An 18,159-nucleotide genomic window follows, 5' to 3' on the forward strand; every position below is an offset into this window, starting at 1 on the left:
AATAATTGGATTTGTTCCCCGGTGTGCAAGAAGCCAGAGTTGCACAAGCCTGGGTGTTCAGGAGTATTCCACAAATCAACCACATCAGCTATCAGCACTTTTTCCTGTTTATACATTTTAGCAAACAAAGGCATTAATGTTCTTTGGCTACAAGTTACATAGTTCTTCCATTAATTAGTATTCTACCTGCTATTCATTAGCGATTCTCTGATTTCTCCTGCTAAGTAGTCTGCAGGCTCACTCTTTCTCTTCTTCTGAGTCGGTGGGTTTCCAGGCTCAGTGGGCAATGAGTCGATGGTCATGATCTCCCCCTTCCAGAATCACTTTCTACCCAGTCGGAGCTGGTTCAGCACAGTTGCTGAGTTATCCATATTAGTTTCTTCCGTATCTTGGGGGTTCTGCCAAATGTCCCTGTGGCCCCTAAATGCTGTATTCTTTTGGTTCACTAGCAGTGGAACATCCTTCTTCCCAAGATTTGTTGACCTCCCCCTAGGTCTGAGGTCATGGAAGCCTAAACCATAACGAGGCAATTCTACCAAGAAGTAATTTGTATTTCTAACACCCAGATGTCACTTAGAGTTTGTTAGCTGCTATCTGTTTCATGGGTTAAATCTCCCTTTTTGTTGATCAGTCTTGAAAGCATACAAAGATCAAACATCAAAGAACATACTTTCTTAAGAATGTTTTGTACATATTCCACATTTTTCAACATCAGGACAGGAAACAGTGGAGATTTGCAACAAAGCTTTATTGGGAGAAACAAGTGGTGGGGCAGGAGATGGGGCTTCCCCTCCAGTGTTGCTGCCAGCCTGGGAACGCCCCTGCTGCCCTTCTCACTCCCTCTGCGACTGCACACGGGTGAAGATGTTGGTGCCGACCCTGCAGGGACACAGAAGAAGATGTAAGGGTGGTACATGACAACGTCCAAATGCCCACCCAGCCCTGTATTCTCCCATAGCATTTTCACCTTAGTGGGACTGCAGAGGCTGTTATTTTTACATGCTTTTACCCATGCAGCAAGCAATAGAGTGAACTTTGCCACTGAACTTTGCTAAGTTGCGCTTTTGCAAACTGATATTGAAGCTGCTTTTGCCAACACCTTTGACAGTGACGGTGCAAGCAACTCAAACCACTCATTTGTAACAGCTCCAACACCCCCCAGGGATGCACAGGGAACCTGTGCAGGGCAGGGACAGGGAGCTCACCTGGTGGCTTTCCAGTCATTTTCAATGTTGTGTATGCGTGATCACAGAAGCCACATGGTCTTTTGCTCAAGACACTAACCCACCTCTCCAGCTGTGATGGCAGGCAAGACCTGCCCCCTGCCTCTTACTGGCTCCTCTGCTGCCTGCAGGGGGCAAGGCCAGGAGATAGAAAAGGGCTCTGCAGTGAGCAGCTGTGCCAGAGGCTGGCACCAACCAAACCATGTGCCATTCTGCCCAAGGCTGGGCACCTTGTTTCCTTTTTCTCCTTTTCTGTCAGCACAGCACTTGAAGGCTATGCCAGTCTCGTTAGGGAGGGGTGGGGGATAGGGAGATCCACTGCCCTTCCTGTTGTGTCCCCAGACACACAGCGATGAAGACTGGGGGCTGTGTGGGTGCCTCGGGCACTGATGAGTCACAACCATCCCTCCAGCCTCCCTAAGCAGTGGGACATGTGTCCTGCATGTATGGGGCTGGCAAGGCTCCTCTGTGTGGCACCAGGGACCAGCAGCATGGGCAGCGGCTGGGACAGCACCTCTTCCTCCCAGGGAGGGCAAGAGAGAGCTGGGAGTGATGGATACCCTCCTATACCAAGGGGAGGTGACCAACAGCACCCCCAGGGGCAGCACAGCCAGAGCTGGCAGCCTCTTGGTCACTCATGCTGCTTGTGAGATGGCATGGCACAGTGTGGGATGGCATCAGATGCCACAGCAGGGCACAACAAGGGCATGCAGCTCATCAGATGACATGGTATGGCACAGCCAGGGCACACAGCCCCTCATCCAGCCACCCTGCACCCTGGGACAGCACAGCATGGCTCAGCAGGGTCAGACTGCCCCAGGGCTGCCCTTGCCTGTCTTACCTGTTGTGACCATTCGTCCTCTGCTTGCCTGTCCTGGAAGCTGGTGCAGGCAGGGGATCACTGCAGCAGCCCAGTGCTGTCAAGTGGGTGACACATGGGCCTTTCTTCACCCCAGGGGAGTGTTCCTGCTTCCGTGTGGGTAGAGGAATAACAATATCCAGGAAGGACATATTGTCCCGGATGTGGCTCCTCCAAACCAGCTGGTGTCATCCTGGCATGGCAGAGCCCAGTGATGATGGAGAGGGACAGAGATGCCCTCCCTTGGGATCCCCAGGGTGAGGCTGGTGGGGATGGGGGTGCCGAGACATCGGTGTGGCTCACCTGCAGTTCCCACTTCCACTTGTCTTGTGTTGGAAGCCACCGACAGCAGCAGTGATGTCCTGATCCAGCTGGAAAGGGACAAAAGCAGGCACTGAAACCAGCACAGCTTCTGGCATGGTTGGTGTTGCTGCAAACCATCTGCATTGTTCTTTAACCTCAGGCAACAGGCTGTCTGCAGGCTTTTTTTCAAAGGTTGAGGTATTCAGTCTGTATAAAGGGATATTTCTGTCTTTTCCTCCTCTTTTGGCCCTATGACCACAATAAACCTTTTATTTGATAGTCTCAGTTTTCAGCAGCTTCTGCATGGGCACAGTTGCAGACAGGGAGGACGTTGCTTAGTCACAGATTTTCATTACAGTACAGCCTGTACTATTGTTTTTCAAGGCTGATTAAATCCCAGTTTGAGGAAACAAGTTGAATTATTTATTAACCCTTTCTTCTTATTATTCCTTCTTATGATTAACCCTTATTTTTCATGGTTACTCCTGACACTGAGGGGTTTTAAACCACAGCCCTGTCAATTTTTAGCTTCTTCAGTGCTTTCTGCATTGCATTGCCTCCCTGCCTGCCCATTGTCCCTCGCCCGCTTCCTGCTGTGCCAGGGCTCAGGAATGGCATTGCAGAATTTAACCATAGCAATGATTGCCAGCTCCAAGCTGCTTTGCTCTCTGCCCTTTGGAGGGTGCAAACCCATGGAGATAGCCCAGCTCTTGGCTTGTTTTATTTTTAACTCAACTGAGGCTGGTCAAGAAATTTGCCTCCTTGAGCACTGAACTTATCCCTGCCCCTGGAATGTACACTGGTGGGACAGGGAGTGTTCCATACAAGAAAAATAAAGATTTTGGACAGAAATAACCCATATGGTTTGTGTGATGCTAAACTTGAACCTACAGCTGTGAATGAGCTGTGGGTTGCTGGGCATGGAGACCTTGCATTGCCCATCCCCAAGGTCCCCGCTGGAGCAGGAGCTCCCTGAACCACGGTGATGGCAAGGGGGTGATAGAGAGGGGCTGATAACAGAGGGCAGATGGCAAGGGTGTAATAGAGAGGGGCGATGTGTGCCCCTCTTGCCCCCTGAAACCTTTCCAGACCAACCCTGACCTTTATCACAAACGTCGGCCACACTCCAGGCAGCACCTGCTTGCCAAAAAACAGTCAGAGCAAACAGCAGCTATGTGGGAAAACATACCTTGTTGTGCAGTTAATTTCTGAGACTACAAACACTGGGGCAGGAATGTCCTGTAGGCAGCCAGCCCTCTGGACAGGGATCTCTTGCAGGCAAGGTGCCAGAGGGCTGTGGGACTCCTGGAGAGAGGAAAGGAGGTTGTGGAGAAGCCAGCAACAGAAATGCAGGGCTCTCCAGCCTGGATAGCATTGAATTTTACTGTCAGAGAGAAACTGGGGCTCAAATGTGAGATTAAAGAGAAAGACAAATTTGAAAAGTATTTCTGAGATGTGGCCAAGAGCTGCCCTGTCTCCATTTTAAGAAAAGGATTATTTCCTGGTGAGTAGGGCTCCATCACCTCTTGCTATGAGGACTGGGGGAATTAAAACCTATTTTTTGGAGACTGCCTTGAAAAGCATTGAGAAATGGGTGAGAAACTCTGGCATGAACCCAGACACTTCAGCCTTCCTGGCCAGCAACAACTCTAACGTAAGGGGAGTTATACAATATGTGCTTATAGAGATTCAAGAATCCCTGCGTAAGTACAACTTTTGTCAGCATTAACATGCAATGTCCAAGATATTCAGGAAATATTGGTTTTTCATTAACTAAATAGATTCCTTCCAAGAAACACAAGCCAGTTTGTAAAAAGAGCAGCAAACATTCATGTCAGCTCCAGGCGAGAGGGGACGGGGCACTCTGAGTGTGGAGGGCCAAAACCAAATCCCAAGGGAATCCGGATGCTGGGTGGGTTTGCATGATCATGTCTGGTGAGGAAGAGCAGGGTGAGCTGTGTGCTGTGGCCAGTCCTGAGGTGCACTGGCTTTAAGGCTCCCTGGCACTCCGGGGCACAGCAGTGACGTGGCAAATAGGTGGCAGAATGGACAACAGGTCCAGAGAGGGGTTTTCCCATCTCACCATTGCCAGCAGTCCTGGCAGAAGCCAGATTTGATCTGCAAGGCGCAGGGGAAGCAAGGAGAGGCATTTCTAGCAGTCTTTTCTGGGAATATCTGCTGCAATTACCCCCTCCTATGGCTAGGAACCAAGACTTTGGAAACACCCAGATTGCACAATGCCCTGGCCAGAGCTGCCACCCACAGCCCTAGCAGCAATAAAAAGGAGAAGGAGCAGGAGCATTGGCAGAGTCCTGCAAGGAGCACATCCCCAAGGTACATCAGCTGTCTGCCTGCTGCAGAGATGGTGCAAACAACTGTCTTCCTCCTGGTGCTCAGCCTGGCCCTGGGGGCTCACAGCCTCCCTCCAAAAAAGGTAAGATCAGGTCTGGGATGCAGAGGGCAGGGTGGGGAGGGTGGGCAAGGGCTGCAAGCTGTGCTGTGGCACCGGTACTGAGTCCCCTCTGCTGCAGTGCAACCTGATCGGGCACTGGGTCAATGACCTGGGCTCCACCATGACCATCTCAGCTGTGAATGGAGACGGTGTCTTCTCTGGCTCCTACCTCACGGCTGTGTCAGCCACCACGAACGAGATCAAGGTGTCACCCCTGCAAGGAACTCTGCAACGCAAAAACCAGAAGGGCCAGCCCACCTTTGGCTTCACTGTCAACTGGACCTTTTCAGGTACTTCTCCTTTCCCAGCCTCCCTCATGTGTCTCCAGACGTGCCCTGCCCTCGCTGCTGTGATGCCCTGGAAGCTCTTCTGCCCCTCCCTGCAGCATCCTTGCTGATTCTCTGCCTTCCCTGCACTTTGCCAGTGCTCTCTCATCCCCTCTGGTGCCCCTGATGCTCCCCCAGCCTTGTCCCTGGAGCTCCTTCACTGCTGTCACCTCCCAGTCCCAGTGGGCAGGAGATGCAACAAAGACTGAAGCCCAGAGCTGTCTGCCCATTTCCATGTGAGACCCCCAGCCCTCTGAACCCTCCTGCCTGCTTTCCACATCCCCAATGTCCCAGGGGCCAGGCACAGCAGGGCTCTACTGTCCCGTGTGCTGGGGCAGGCACTGACCTGACACCCTGGCCATGCGTCACTGCACCTCCTGTCCTGTCCCTGCAGACTCCATCACCGTTTTCACGGGACAATGCTTCTTGGACAAGGATGGAAAGGAGACTTTGAAGACCATGTGGCTTCTGCGCTCACGCATGGACAACATTGAAAATGACTGGAAAGCCACCAGGTGAGCTCTCTGTCCCTGCCTTGCACAGGTTCCCTGTGCATCCCTGGGGGGTTGTTGGAGCTGTTACAAATGAGTGGTTTGGGTTGCTTGCACCGTCACTGTCAAAGGTGTTGGCAAAAGCAGCTTCAATATCAGTTTGCAAAAGCACAACTTAGCAAAGTTCAGTGGCAAAGTTCACTCTATTGCTTGCTGCATGGGTAAAAGCATGTAAAAATAACAGCCTCTGCAGTCCCACTAAGGTGAAAATGCTATGGGAGAATACAGGGCTGGGTGGGCATTTGGACGTTGTCATGTGCCACCCTTACATCTTCTTCTGTGTCCCTGCAGGGTCGGCACCAACATCTTCACCCGTGTGCAGTCGCAGAAGGAGTGAGAAGGGGCATTCCCAGGCTAGCAGCAACACTGTAGGGGAAGCCCCCACTCCAGCCCCAACACTTGTTTCACCCAATACAGCTTTGTTGTGAATCTCCACTGTTTCCTGTCCTGATGTTGAAAAATGCGGAATATATAAAAAAAAGTTTTGTGGCCTTTGTTTGCTAAAATGTATAAACAGGAAAAAGTACTGATAGCCAATGTGCTTGATTTGTGGAATACTCCTGAACACCCAGGCTTGTGCAACTCTGAGATAAATTACCAGTGCCTCTGTCGAGTGTGTAATTATTGGCTTGTTGCACACCGGGGAACAAATCCAATTATTCTGGACAACAATTCCATGGCTCAGCACGGACATTCCCCATTCCCCCATGGCATCACACAGTCCCTTCTGTCAGCATAGCTGAGACCCAATGTGTGTCCCCTGCTGTGACCCTCCAGGGTCCTCTTCTACAGCCCTGCCACCCCCCCATGGTCCCCAGGACCCCCCTGGCCCAGGGGAGCCAGACCCCGCTCAGCTGGTGCAATGGCCGGTGGCCAATCTCCCACCGGGTGTCCTCTGGCAGGAGGCCCTGCAGGGGTGGTTGCTGCCCAACCACAGCCCCCCTGCTATGGAAGGGGCCGAGCGGGTGTGGGGCAGCAGCACAGGCAGAGCCACCACCAACAACACCATGGGGACCCTCAGCTGCTGCCTGCTGCTCACCCTGGCCCTGCTCGTCCCTCACCAGGCTGCAGCCAGGAAGGTAAGGGCAGCCCTGGGGCAGAGTCTGGCCGTGCTCTGCTGTGCTATCCCAGTGAGGAGGGTGGCTGGATGAGGTTGGCACTCCCTGGCTGTGCCATGCTGTGCACCACCATCCCTGTGGTGCACTGTGAGCTGACACAGGGCTGCCTGCTGTTGCTGTGCCAGGCTCTGCCATCCTGGGGTGCAATGTAAGCTGCCAAGGAGGCTGCCTGCTCTTGCTGTGCTTTCTGGTGCCATGTTGTGCCATGCTGTTCTGTGCTGTGCCACAGTCTGTTCTACCATGCTGTCCTGTGCCATGCTCTGCCAGCCCTGGGACAGAGTGTGCAGGGCCTGGGGGAGGGGGTTGACATGTTTTCACTGTGCCATGCAGTGCTGTCCTGTGCCACCCCAGCTCACACTGTTTATGTTATTTCTGCCTGAGGGGCTGAATGCTCTGATGCAGCCTTGAGGTACCCTGATGTGCCATCCTATGCCATCTCTCACACCATGCCATGCCATGCCATGCCATGCCATGCCACAGTGCAGCATGTGTGAGACCAAGGGGCCTGCCAGCTCTGATTGTGCTGTCCTTGTAGGCACTGTTGGTCACCTGGCCCTGGGATAGGGCAGTACCCAGCACCCCCAGCTCTCCCCTGCCCTGCCCAGGGAGAGGGAAATGCTGTCCCAGCTGGTGCCTGTGCCATCATTCCCAGCTGCCACATGGAGGGGCCATGCCATGGGACACACCTCCCACTGCTCAGTGAGGCTGGAGTGGGGACCGTGGCTCAGCAGTGCCTGAGGCACCCACACAACTCCCGGTCCCCAGTGTGACCTGCAGGGCCTGTGGAGGAACGAGCTGGGCTCCAACACGACCCTCTTGGCCCTGAACACAGCCAGCACCTTCTCGGGCTTCTACCACACTGCTGTGACAGCCACCAACAACAGAGCCTGGGGTCACCCCTGCAAGGGCCCAGCAGCACCCCGGTGCCAAGAGACACCCCACCTTCGGCTTCTCCGTGCACTGGCAGTTCTCAGGTACAGCAGTGCCGGCGATCCCCTGCCCGTGCTGGGAGTGAGGAGCCCTCCAGCTGGTCCCCCACAGCACTCAGAATGTCCAGAGGAACTCTGGCTGTGGGCACAGACTGCCCACACACACTTGCTTCTGCCCTGGGACGTGCTGATGGGAGAGGTGCCTGTCTGGGGTGGGTAGCGGGGCTGTCTGTCTGGGAAAGGTGGCAGGGGTGTCCATCTGTGTGTCTGAGGGACATGGCAGAGTTGGAGCCCATCTGTCTGTCCGGGTGATGTGGAGCCAGCCCATCTGGCCAATCTGGCAGGCAGGTCCATCTCTCTGTCCAGGGAATGTGCTGCGTGCTGTCTGTCTGTCTGTCTATCTGTCTGTCTGTCTGCCAACATCAGGTGGCCCAGGTGTCTCTGTCTTGAGGTGCAAGCTCTCAGCCCCCTCTGCCTCTCTCCAACCCTGCCAGACTCCACCACGGCCTTTGTAGGCCAGTGCTTTGTGGATTGCTGTGGGAAGGAGACACTGGAAACCACATGGCTCCTGTGGGAAGAGGTCCCATCCCACAGGGACACCTGGAAAGACACCAGCTGAGCCCTGTCATGGCCCTCCCACCCCACAGCCCTCACTCCCCTCCTCCTGGCATGTCTTCCTCGCAGGGTTGGCACCTCCATCTTCACCCGCCTCAAGTGATGGGAAAAGGGCCCAGAGCTGCCTGCAGCCTGCTGTCCTTCTGCATCCCCAAGGCTCTCCACTGTAGCAGTCTCAGGCTGGGCTCCTGCCTGCTCCCAGCATCCTGCACAGGAAACACACCCTCACCTTGCCCTGCTTCTTCCCAGTGCCTCCCAGCAACGTGCTGGTGGGGCTCTCCCTTCCCAGAGCTTGCTGCTCCCACTCATGGAGCCAAATAAAGCCTTCTCCAGCTGGCAGAGAGCCGTGCCCCATGTGTCCCTGGGATGCAAGCAGCCACTCTGTGGCTGGATACTGGAAGGAACATGAGAGGGACCTGGAGCTCCAGGGGAAGCTGCTGGGTAGACTGGGTGGCTAAAGCCACATACTGAAGGGCTCCATGGTCTATGTGCACAGCTCTGCATGTATTTCCCAATACTTGTCTGTCCCCTGATTAGGGAGAGGGTGGAACAGGGTACAGATCTTTTATGATGTTCAAATTCACAGGATGTCATCTGTACCTTAAACTTTGTTTTATCAGCTAATTAGGAAAGGGAACAAACCAAACAGGGGCCCTTTGCACTGATATGACTGAAACTGGAACTCACTACTCCATCATTTCAGCAACTCATGAAGTTTCATTAGTTACATAATCTGTACTGTGCAGCTCCCAGCTCCTGCTCCTGAGCACCAGAGGGAGAAACCGTGTGGGCAGGGAGAGGTGCAGAGCCTGCCTTGGACTGCAGGATGGCTGGGGGAAGCAACTGCTGGATGGGGCAGGGATTCTGGGGCAGAAAGCACACAGTGCCTCAAGCTCCTGCAGGGCAGGGTGGAAGCCCAGACACAGCCCTCAACCAGTAGACATGAGGCTAAGATCCCCAGTCTGGGTGATTCCAGTGGGAAGCCCCATGCAATCCCTCCTACATCCTGGTTCCCACTCATCCCCCTTCTCATCTCTGTTCCAGACCCCATGTCCGTTTCCACCCCTGTTCCAGTCCCCATTCCCACTCTCATCCCCACCTTCAAACCTCATCCTTTCCCCGTCCCCATCCCCTCAACCCCTGCTTCCAGCCCCATCTCTATTCCTGTCCCCATCCCCATCCCTATCCACATCCCCTATCCCTCACCCTTGTCCCCATTCCCACCCCCGTTCCCAACTCCCACACCTCTTCAACATCTTCCTCTCCTCCAATGCCCCATCCCTGTCCCCATCCCCACTCCCATCCCCATTCATCCTCCAAGTGCCACCCCAGGGCTTTCTGGCCTCTTGGCTGTGCCAACATCTCCCTCTGAGCACATCTGTGAATGGATGTAAACTCCCTAGAGCAAGTGTAGTAGGACTGCTGCCAGATCGGATCTATAGTTATGTCTCTGTTATAATTGTGGCAAAGCATCCTAAAGCACTTTAGGATGTTAAATTAATCAATGATTAAATCCTGCCAAATCCTTTAGACAGAAAGCACTTAGCAAGTATTGGACTAGAACTGGAATCAGCCACACCTAGGATCTCTCAGCAGTTCTGAAAGCAAGGAGGAACTCCTCTCTGAACTCCAGTGGGATTCAATGGGAGCATCTCCCTTACCCTTTTCCATCTCCAGTCTCCACATAAATCATTCTAAATTGATTCTCACTCCTTTTTCCTTTGAATGTTTTTACCCACGCAGTAGGCAATAGAATGAACCTTGACATCAAACTTTGTTAAGTCGTGCTTTTGCAAACTGATATTAAACCTTCTTTTGCCAACACCTTTGACAGCGACAGTGTAGGCAACCCAAAGCCCCTGGGATGCACAGGGAATCTGTGCAGGGCATGGACAGAGAGCTCACCTGGTGGCTTTCCAGTCATTTTCAATGTTGTCCATGCGTGATCGCAGAAGCCACATGGTCTTCAAAGTCTCCTTTCCATCCTTGTCCAAGAAGCATTGTCCCGTGAAAACGGTGATGGAGTCTGCAGGGACAGGACAGGAGGTGCAGTGACGCATGGCCAGGGTGTCAGGTCAGTGCCTGCCCCAGCACATGGGACAGTAGAGCCCTGCTGTGCCTGGCCCCTGGGACATTGGGGATGTGGAAAGCAGGCAGGAGGGTTCAGAGGGCTGGGGGTCTCACATGGAGCACCAAGAGAAATAGAGTTACTTGCACCATCTCTGCAGCAGGCAGACAGCTGATGTACCTGGGGAGGTGCTCCTTGCAGGACTCTGCCAATGCTTCTGCTCCTTCTCCTTTTTATTGCTGCCAGGGCTGGGGGTGGCAGCTCTGACCGGGGCATTGGGCAATCTGTGTGGTTCCAAATTTACCAGCCATATGAGGGGTTGGTTTCAGCTGGTATTTCCAGAATACCTTTGTTCCAAGACAAATGCAAGTGGACAGCTCAGGTGAGCTGCACCCTTATCCTGGTACCACAGTACCCTTCCAGCCTCACCACAGTGACCCTACGGGAGAGCACCTTTGTCCCTCTCCCTTGGCTGTGGGCTCTGCCATGGGAGGACACCAGCTGGTCAAGGGGGGACTGCATCTGGGAACTTGCTCTTCCCAGACAACATTATTCCTCTGCCCAGGAACAATCCCCTAGGAAACGAAGAAATGGCCATTTGTCAACTGCTGGCAGCACTTGGACACCACAGTGATCTGCTGCCTGCATCAGCTCACAGAACAGGCAAGTGGCGAAAGGAAGGTCACAGCAGGCAGGATACGCTGCTTCCTTCCCCCAGCCCTCATGGCTATTAAGGATTAAGGGAGTTCTTTAGAATAAAAAAGATCTAAGGCAGACAGAGCGAGCTTATAGCCCTGCCTGTGGTGTCCCCAGAGCTCTCCTGTCCTGCACTGTCATGTCATCAGAGATCCCCTGCCCTTCCTGTGTTGTCACCAGAGATCTTACACACTCCCTGTGATGTCCCCAAACCTCCCCAGTCCTCCACTGTGAGATGCTCCTGCCCTCCCTGTGACATCTTTGATGCTCTTCTGACCTGTTGCTCGGGCCATGCTTCCTGCCCCATCCCACACTGTCCCTGTGGACTCCATCACCGTCCAGAGGAGATGGGGCTCTACCATCTGCTGGGTGTCCTCTGGCAGGAGGCCCTGCAGGGGTGGTTGCTGCCCAACCACAGCCCCCCTGCTATGGAAGGGGCCGAGCGGGCGTGGGGCAGCAGCACAGGCAGAGCCACCACCAACAACACCATGGGGACCCTCAGCTGCTGCCTGCTGCTCACCCTGGCCCTGCTCGTCCCTCACCAGGCTGCAGCCAGGAAGGTAAGGGCAGCCCTGGGGCAGAGTCTGGCCGTGCTCTGCTGTGCTATCCCAGTGAGGAGGGTGGCTGGATGAGGTTGGCACTCCCTGGCTGTGCCATGCTGTGCACCACCATCCCTGTGGTGCACTGTGAGCAGGCACAGGGCTGCCTGCTGTTTCTGTGCCAGGCTCTGCTCTCTGGTGCCATGCTGTGCTATGCCATCCTCTGCTGTCCTGTGCCACGCTGTGCCAGCCCTGGGGCACAGTGTGCAGGGCTTGAGGGGGTTGTATGTTTTCACTGTGCCATGCCTTGCTGTCCTGTGACAGCCCAGCTCACAGTGTTTGTGGACAAGGGGCTGCGTGCTCTGGGTGTGACCTGCTGTGCCATCCTGTGCCAAGCCATGTTATGCCATCCTACACCATGCCATGCCATGCCATGCCATGCCATCCCACAGAGCAGCTTGTGTGACCAAGGGGGCTGCCAGCTCTGATGGTGCTGGCCCTGGGGGTACTGTTGGTCACCTGTCCCTGGTATAGGGCAGTACCCAGCACCCCCAGCTCTTCCCTGCCCTGCCCAGGGAGGGAGTGGTGCTGTCCCACTGGTGCCAGCAGTCCCAGATCCCAGGTAGAGGGGCTTTGCCATGGGACATGCATCCCACATGCATTCACATTCCCATTGTGAAGCTGAAAGCAGGACTGTGTCTTGGCACAGAATTAAGGATGGTAAACCAGATATATTTTTATAAAAGGAAGTGATTTACTACAATAATTAGACAAAAATATCTTCACTTAACTACAGAGTATGGAAGCTATGGAAGCTACACAGAATGGAAGCTACTATACTACTAGTATAGTATAGTGCCACTATTTTGAAGCTATATTAAAGCCAACAAAACCAATTGTGAAGTAGAGTCTGATATTACCCACCCATACCAATGACTGTGGGCAAATCTCTTTTGCTCAGACTCCAGGAGTAGCCTTGAGGGGTGTCCCCATTCCAAGGAGGAAACTCCACACACATTCCAAGCAGGGGTATGTTCAAGGACCCTGTCGTTAAAAAGAGGGACTGGGCTTTTATAGCGATTTAGGCTGGCCCATCCCTGCATCCCCAGCCCTCCAGCCCAGCCTCAGAAGAAAAAGGAGGGCGGCAAGGGCTCCCTCTTCTGGCCTGGTCCCCTGGCAAAGAAGACAATAAGGAATGGAAGGAGACAGCTTTATTTATTAAGAACTTCAAGTGATTTATCCCCTTCAATGTGCTCCACTGCCTGCCCCCGGTGCCAGCAGGGAGGGGGGCCATGGTACCAGACCAGGACCTGCTGCTTGGGCTCAGATTGTCACCGTCCAGGGAGCTGGGTCTCCCCTGGGGATTGGATCTGCCACAGGCCCTCCTGGGGCAGAGCCACTCAGTCTGTGCAGTGTCACCCAACCACAACCACCAAACCCACGTGCCTGCGTGCACCAGCCCAACATCCTCACACACACATGCACCCACACTTTTTATTCCTACAGGCCAGATCCCCACCTTACCCAACCCTCTGACTGCACAAGAGGACTCCTGTGCCACTGGGCAAGGGACCAGCCCCAGTTTGGAATGGCTGGTGAGCTTGCAGGCTTATCAGAGCCCTGAGCAATGGGGAAGGCGAGGCACAGGCTCCACTGGAGACAACCCACCCACCTGAAGTGCAGCTTCTCCTTGGAGCCAAAGTGAACACATGGCATATCCCAAGCCAGGGCCAATTCCAGTGTCCTGTGTCCCCGGGCAGGCACTCTGCAGCTGGCACACACCGCTGCTGCCGTCACCTCCCCCTTCTCCGTCAGGCTGCTTTGACCTGACGGGAAAAATGATCGTATTCGTAAGAGACCAAGGAAGTCCTGTGAAGGGGTAAAGGAAGATCACACACACCCCAGAGGGGATTAAGACACTTTGGGCATAGCAAAGCCCTGCTGCAACCTGCAAGTTACAGCCCCAGGGTTTTAAGGGATGACTGTTGCTGCAGGAAAAGATCCATTCCATGGGCAGAGTCCTCAGTCAAAGCAGAGGAACAAATCAGGCAGGAAAAGCCACCAGGCATGAGTGGAAGGCACAGAAGTCCCATGACTTTGTGCTGCTCAGAGACACTGACTTTCTAGTGACAGTCATTGCTTCCAGATTTTTGTAGGGTGTTTGAGCCATGCTGGTATTTAAGAAAAGCCCTGAGGCAGCTGCATAATTATATGCTGGTTGTGACATGTGTACAAGGTAAACTCATTAGAGCAACCATTGTAACATAAGCACAGATCCTGACTATGATAATATCTGGCATTCATGAAGGAAAACCACATCCCAATAGCCTGAAGAGCTCTGAATGCATCCAGGTGGGAAACTTATTTCTCCAGAAATATTCACACAAACATTTACATAATGTAAGGTTCAAGAAATATTGCAAAGACCCAATGTCAGCATCACTAGTTTGTCAGCATCATCCTTGCTTAAAAGCTGACAGAGACATTAGGCAAATGGTCACCTTTCATGGCAAAAGGAGGTGAGCAGCAAGGGCTGGGCCCTTGCCTGAAGCACCCTGCTTCCAGGCTCCTCCCAAGGGAGGGAGCAGACAGCTGAAGGATGATGCAGAGTTATCGAGGGAATACCGGAGACCTTTGGGGAACTGGTACAGTAACAAGCAGACAGCAAGTGATGGCAGCACCAAATGCCAAGGGCTGCTAAACATCTGCTGGAAGCAATCTGATGGGACACAGCTCACTCATCTGGCAACAGGGACTGAGGGAAGGTGGCTGGGCAGCACCCTGGCTACCCAGCACAAACCCCAGCTCAGTGGGCAACCCCACACAGACTAAGGAGATACTGGCACCTGGAACTAATAATGCCAGGAACAGCCCCACAGTGGTGTGAACACCACTCTTTTAGAGAAGCACACAAGGACAAGCATCAGAAAGGTTGGATACAGCCTAAAGTTGGGAAGCAGCCACAGCATCCCACTGAGCTTTTAGCAATGGCACCAAGGCGGCTGGAGGAAGGGAATTCTGACTTGGCTCAGGTACCCTGTGCCCCACAACCAGGGGTCACCCATTGCCCCTGCTTCCCCTTCTCGTGTCCCATGGAGGGTGGAGGGACTCACCGGTGGGTGAATCCAGCCTGCCATCCTGCAGGAGGTCCTGCCACACCTCTCTACCCAATCCCGTGGGATTGAATGCCGTCAGGTGGGTGACTGCCGTGCCAGCCTGGAGAAGGGAAGAGAATCCTCAGGGGCTGGTACTTTGGAGGGGCAGACGCAGGCTCTCCACCCCCAACAACAACACTGGTACATCACACTCACTCCCTGCTTGTTGTGCTCCAAGTGCAACTCCAAATTTACTCACCCAGTGCCCTGCAACCTTCACCCACAGCTTCTCTCCTGCCCACAGGGAGGTCATGTCCCCACCCCTGAAGTCAGGCAGCACTGAGTACTGCTGCTGACCCCAACCCACTGACACACCCATCAACTATCAGCTGCCTGGAACCAGCCCCACCCCCCAGTAGGAGCCACAGCACCAGGGTCAGTCCTTTACCTTCTCCCGGGCAGAGATGGCGAGAGTGAAGGGGTTCACACTCGTGCAGTGGTGCAGCAGGACTCCAGCAACTCGCTCGCCATCCTTCTCCAAGGCAAAGGGCTCGTTCCAGTGCCCTCCGCTCCTGTCCTCCTTCGTTCCCATGCCGTTCTGCAGGCTGAACATGATGGACACCTCCACGTCCTCATCCCTCCCGTTCTCCACCTCCCAAATGAACACTCCCACTGGCAGGCTGGAGTCCTGGCAGAGACAGAGAATGCCGTGTACACGGCTGGTGCTCCACCATTGGCTGCCGGAGGATGATTTCTCTCACTGCAGGGGAAACCACGCAGGACACAGGGGGATCAAGAGCACCAGGAACAACTCAGTCTTGAAGTCTGTTGCCAAGCTGAGGAGGACCAGCAGGAGCAGAGGAATTTATGAGGCAGGTAATACAGAATTCAGAAGAGGAGCCCTGGGCTAGCAAACACCACACCCAGTAAGAGGGAGATGGAAAGAAGCATTTAAGCTCAGCTGAGTGTCTCATCCCTCAGCTGCCTGGCAGGTTGATACAGGCTCACGTGCTTCCCTGGGGTAAGAGGAAGGTCAGATGTGTCAGCAGCACAGCCTGCCACCCTCATCTGGGGCTGGGAGCCAGCACGAGCAGTGTGAGGGAGCGCTGAGCCATCCCTTGCTGCCATCCTGAGCTCCTGCATTGCTGCAGGGGTTCCCCCTGCCTGGGACCATTGCTGGGCAGAGATATGGGGAAGCGTTGGGAAAGCCCAGCTAATAAACAGCTCTTCCCTTTGGGATGTCATCACCTCCTTACCTTATAGTCATGGGGGATGACAGGAGAGACCTGTCGGCAAGTGAGCACCACCTTCTGCCCCGGGAGCTCATAGACCATCCAGGCCCGGGGGTACAGGGCATGGTAAAAGGCATAGTGGCCACAGTAGCCCCAGTTCCAGCCCTGCAGAGTGCTGGGTCTCTCCACAGACAAGACCTGCTGGTAAACTGTCTTCCCCTTGGAATGCAGGCACACAGTGAACTGGGGAGAAGAGGAACATACGTAGGGAATGAGATGAGCCCAATGGCCCAGGCTGCTGCAGTGCCACTGACTCCCCCTGCATACCCTGCTGTACCTACCTGGTTGGCAAGGACTGTTTCATAGTTCTAAATGCCAGGATTCAGCTCCCAGCGGCAGAACTGGCCTCCAAACCACTATTTGTCTAAAAACAGAGAAACAAGTGTATGAAATTCTCCACATGTTATTTGCTGTCCTAAAAAATCCAAAATTGATACCTGAATTAACTATGGCTTCTTTGGGTCCCTCGAGTCTGTTACTCTTCACTTGCAAGAGAAGAACTGGCTGTAGATTCCTCAGGTGGGGTGGGATGGAAAGAGCAGCTGCTGGTGGTGCCATATCTGGAAGAGAGCTGAGCACTGGAGAGCCATTGTATGGATTCTTTATGCTCCATGGGCAGTTGTCAGACCAAAAGTTTCTGGTGGTGATGGACAGGCAGACAAGTGTGCTGACTGAAGGAAGGAGTGACTTTGTGTATGGGAGGGTGATGAACCACTTCATCATCTATTGGCAAATAGAAGGGCAGTTTCAGGTGACTTTACCTGGGAACATTTTTTGCTGAAGACTGAGGGATTTAATGAGAAATGGACCTGGGGTCAGGCCCTCCTGTGAGGGGTGGGACTGGGGCTATGCCTGGACTCCAGGCAGGATCTGGCCCAGACCTGCAGTAATACACATTGGGGAGGAAACAGTGATAGTGGTGCACTCCAGACTGTCCCTTGCCTTTCCTAGCCTTGGACTTGTGTTGCTGAAGGTGGCACTCTTCCCTGCCCTCTGGTGAGCTTTGAGCTCACTGGAGGTGGGACTGATGAACTTGTCTCCTCTGTTCCTGTGAGCATCGAGGTGCTTTTCCATGTATTTTGATCCCTTGCCTGGCTGGCAGCACTCCTGTTTGTAACCTCATTAACGTGTCCTTGCTGCGTGCACAAGTCAGTCATGAAATGTAAGAGAAGCCTGTGACCCGGTCCTGAGGAAACTGTGCCCCAAAAGCTTGTGCCAGAGATGGCTGCTTCACACCAGCCCTTTGGTAATCCCTAGAGCAGCCCGTGGACTTCTCTGCAGAGGCAGACTGAGGAAGAATGGTTGTGTGGATGCTTGGCTTTAGCAGAGCTGAGAGGGATTTGCTGATTTTCCCTTCAGCCTGCCAAGGTGTCTGGTTGAAGTGTCCAGCCTCCCCTGGCAAGCTCCTGCCTGGTGTCATCACAGCCTCTGCTTGACTGCTTTTTGCTTGGCTGGCCAGTTGTTTTTGTGCTCCAGTGGAGTTGGTTGGTTGCTTTTGGTTTCTTTTTGTTTGTGGGGTTTCATTTTGATTTTCTTTGTTCTTTTTTTCTGTTTTGGCAAGAGCTTGCTCAGCATGATAATGCAGTCTGTTCTGGTAACTGTCTTCAGATCCAGCCTTAGTGTTTTGAACTTTTTTTCCCCCTTATTCTGGGAGGGAGGTTTTTGTCCTGGTAATCATCTGAAATAGTTGTCTATACAGTGACCACTGTTGACCTTTCACAAGTCTTTAACTTTCACTTTGGAAAAAAGGTTCTGGTATCTCCTGGCAGAGAGCAAACCCCCAGGGGTCGTGTGCTTCTGAGTCTGACCTCTTCATCCCCAGTCTTCTCTCTCACAGACTCTCTCACTCTAGGCCATGACCCTTTGCATCATCACCCGATTACAAAACTGAAAGGATTAACTTGCTTTGGAAATCATTCAAACTAAGACTTTTTTTTCCCCTTGAACTGAAGCTGAATTTTACTTGTACTTTCTTTCCCCCAAATTCCCAGCATTTACTCAAACAAATCTGCTTGTATCCACAACATTCACTTTGCAGCTGCAAGGTAGATTCTGTTGTCATCAGACCAGTTTGGCCATGACTTTTGCCTTTG

The 18,159-nt window shown here is 53.5% G+C and overlaps 2 protein-coding genes across 2 annotated transcripts in view; one reads left to right on the forward strand and one right to left on the reverse strand.

Moving 5' to 3' along the window:
- Nucleotides 1–729: 729 nt before the first annotated feature.
- LOC127478562 (avidin-like) overlaps nt 730–18,159 on the reverse strand; it is a 37,478-nt gene continuing 20,048 nt past the window's right edge. Inside the window, exons 3-4 of the mRNA XM_051804431.1 lie at nt 10,282–10,402; nt 730–879 (exon numbers count right to left, since the gene is read on the reverse strand). Coding sequence (XP_051660391.1) covers nt 834–879; nt 10,282–10,402 — 167 coding nt within the window. The 3' untranslated portion in view covers nt 730–833. The remainder of the gene's footprint in view (nt 880–10,281; nt 10,403–18,159) is intronic.
- On the forward strand, nt 4,299–6,324 carry LOC127478557 (avidin-like). The gene is made up of 5 exons (XM_051804425.1): nt 4,299–4,320; nt 4,590–4,819; nt 4,917–5,127; nt 5,558–5,678; nt 6,006–6,324. Exons 1-5 carry the CDS (start codon nt 4,308–4,310, stop codon nt 6,049–6,051), a joined length of 621 nt encoding a protein of 206 aa, XP_051660385.1. The 5' UTR covers nt 4,299–4,307; the 3' UTR covers nt 6,052–6,324.

The sequence above is a fragment of the Manacus candei genome, unplaced genomic scaffold (assembly GCF_025592945.1).
Source record: "Manacus candei isolate 608988 ecotype Guabito, Panama unplaced genomic scaffold, ASM2559294v1 h1tg000061l, whole genome shotgun sequence".
Taxonomy (NCBI): Eukaryota; Metazoa; Chordata; class Aves; order Passeriformes; family Pipridae; genus Manacus; species Manacus candei.

Bases quoted from the DNA above. Each gene is read 5' to 3' on its own strand.
- LOC127478557 (XM_051804425.1), top strand. The intron at 4,820-4,916 runs GTAAGATCAGGT...CCTCTGCTGCAG, and splicing joins ACAGCCTCCCTCCAAAAAAG to TGCAACCTGATCGGGCACTG. The intron at 5,679-6,005 runs GTGAGCTCTCTG...GTGTCCCTGCAG, and splicing joins AATGACTGGAAAGCCACCAG to GGTCGGCACCAACATCTTCA.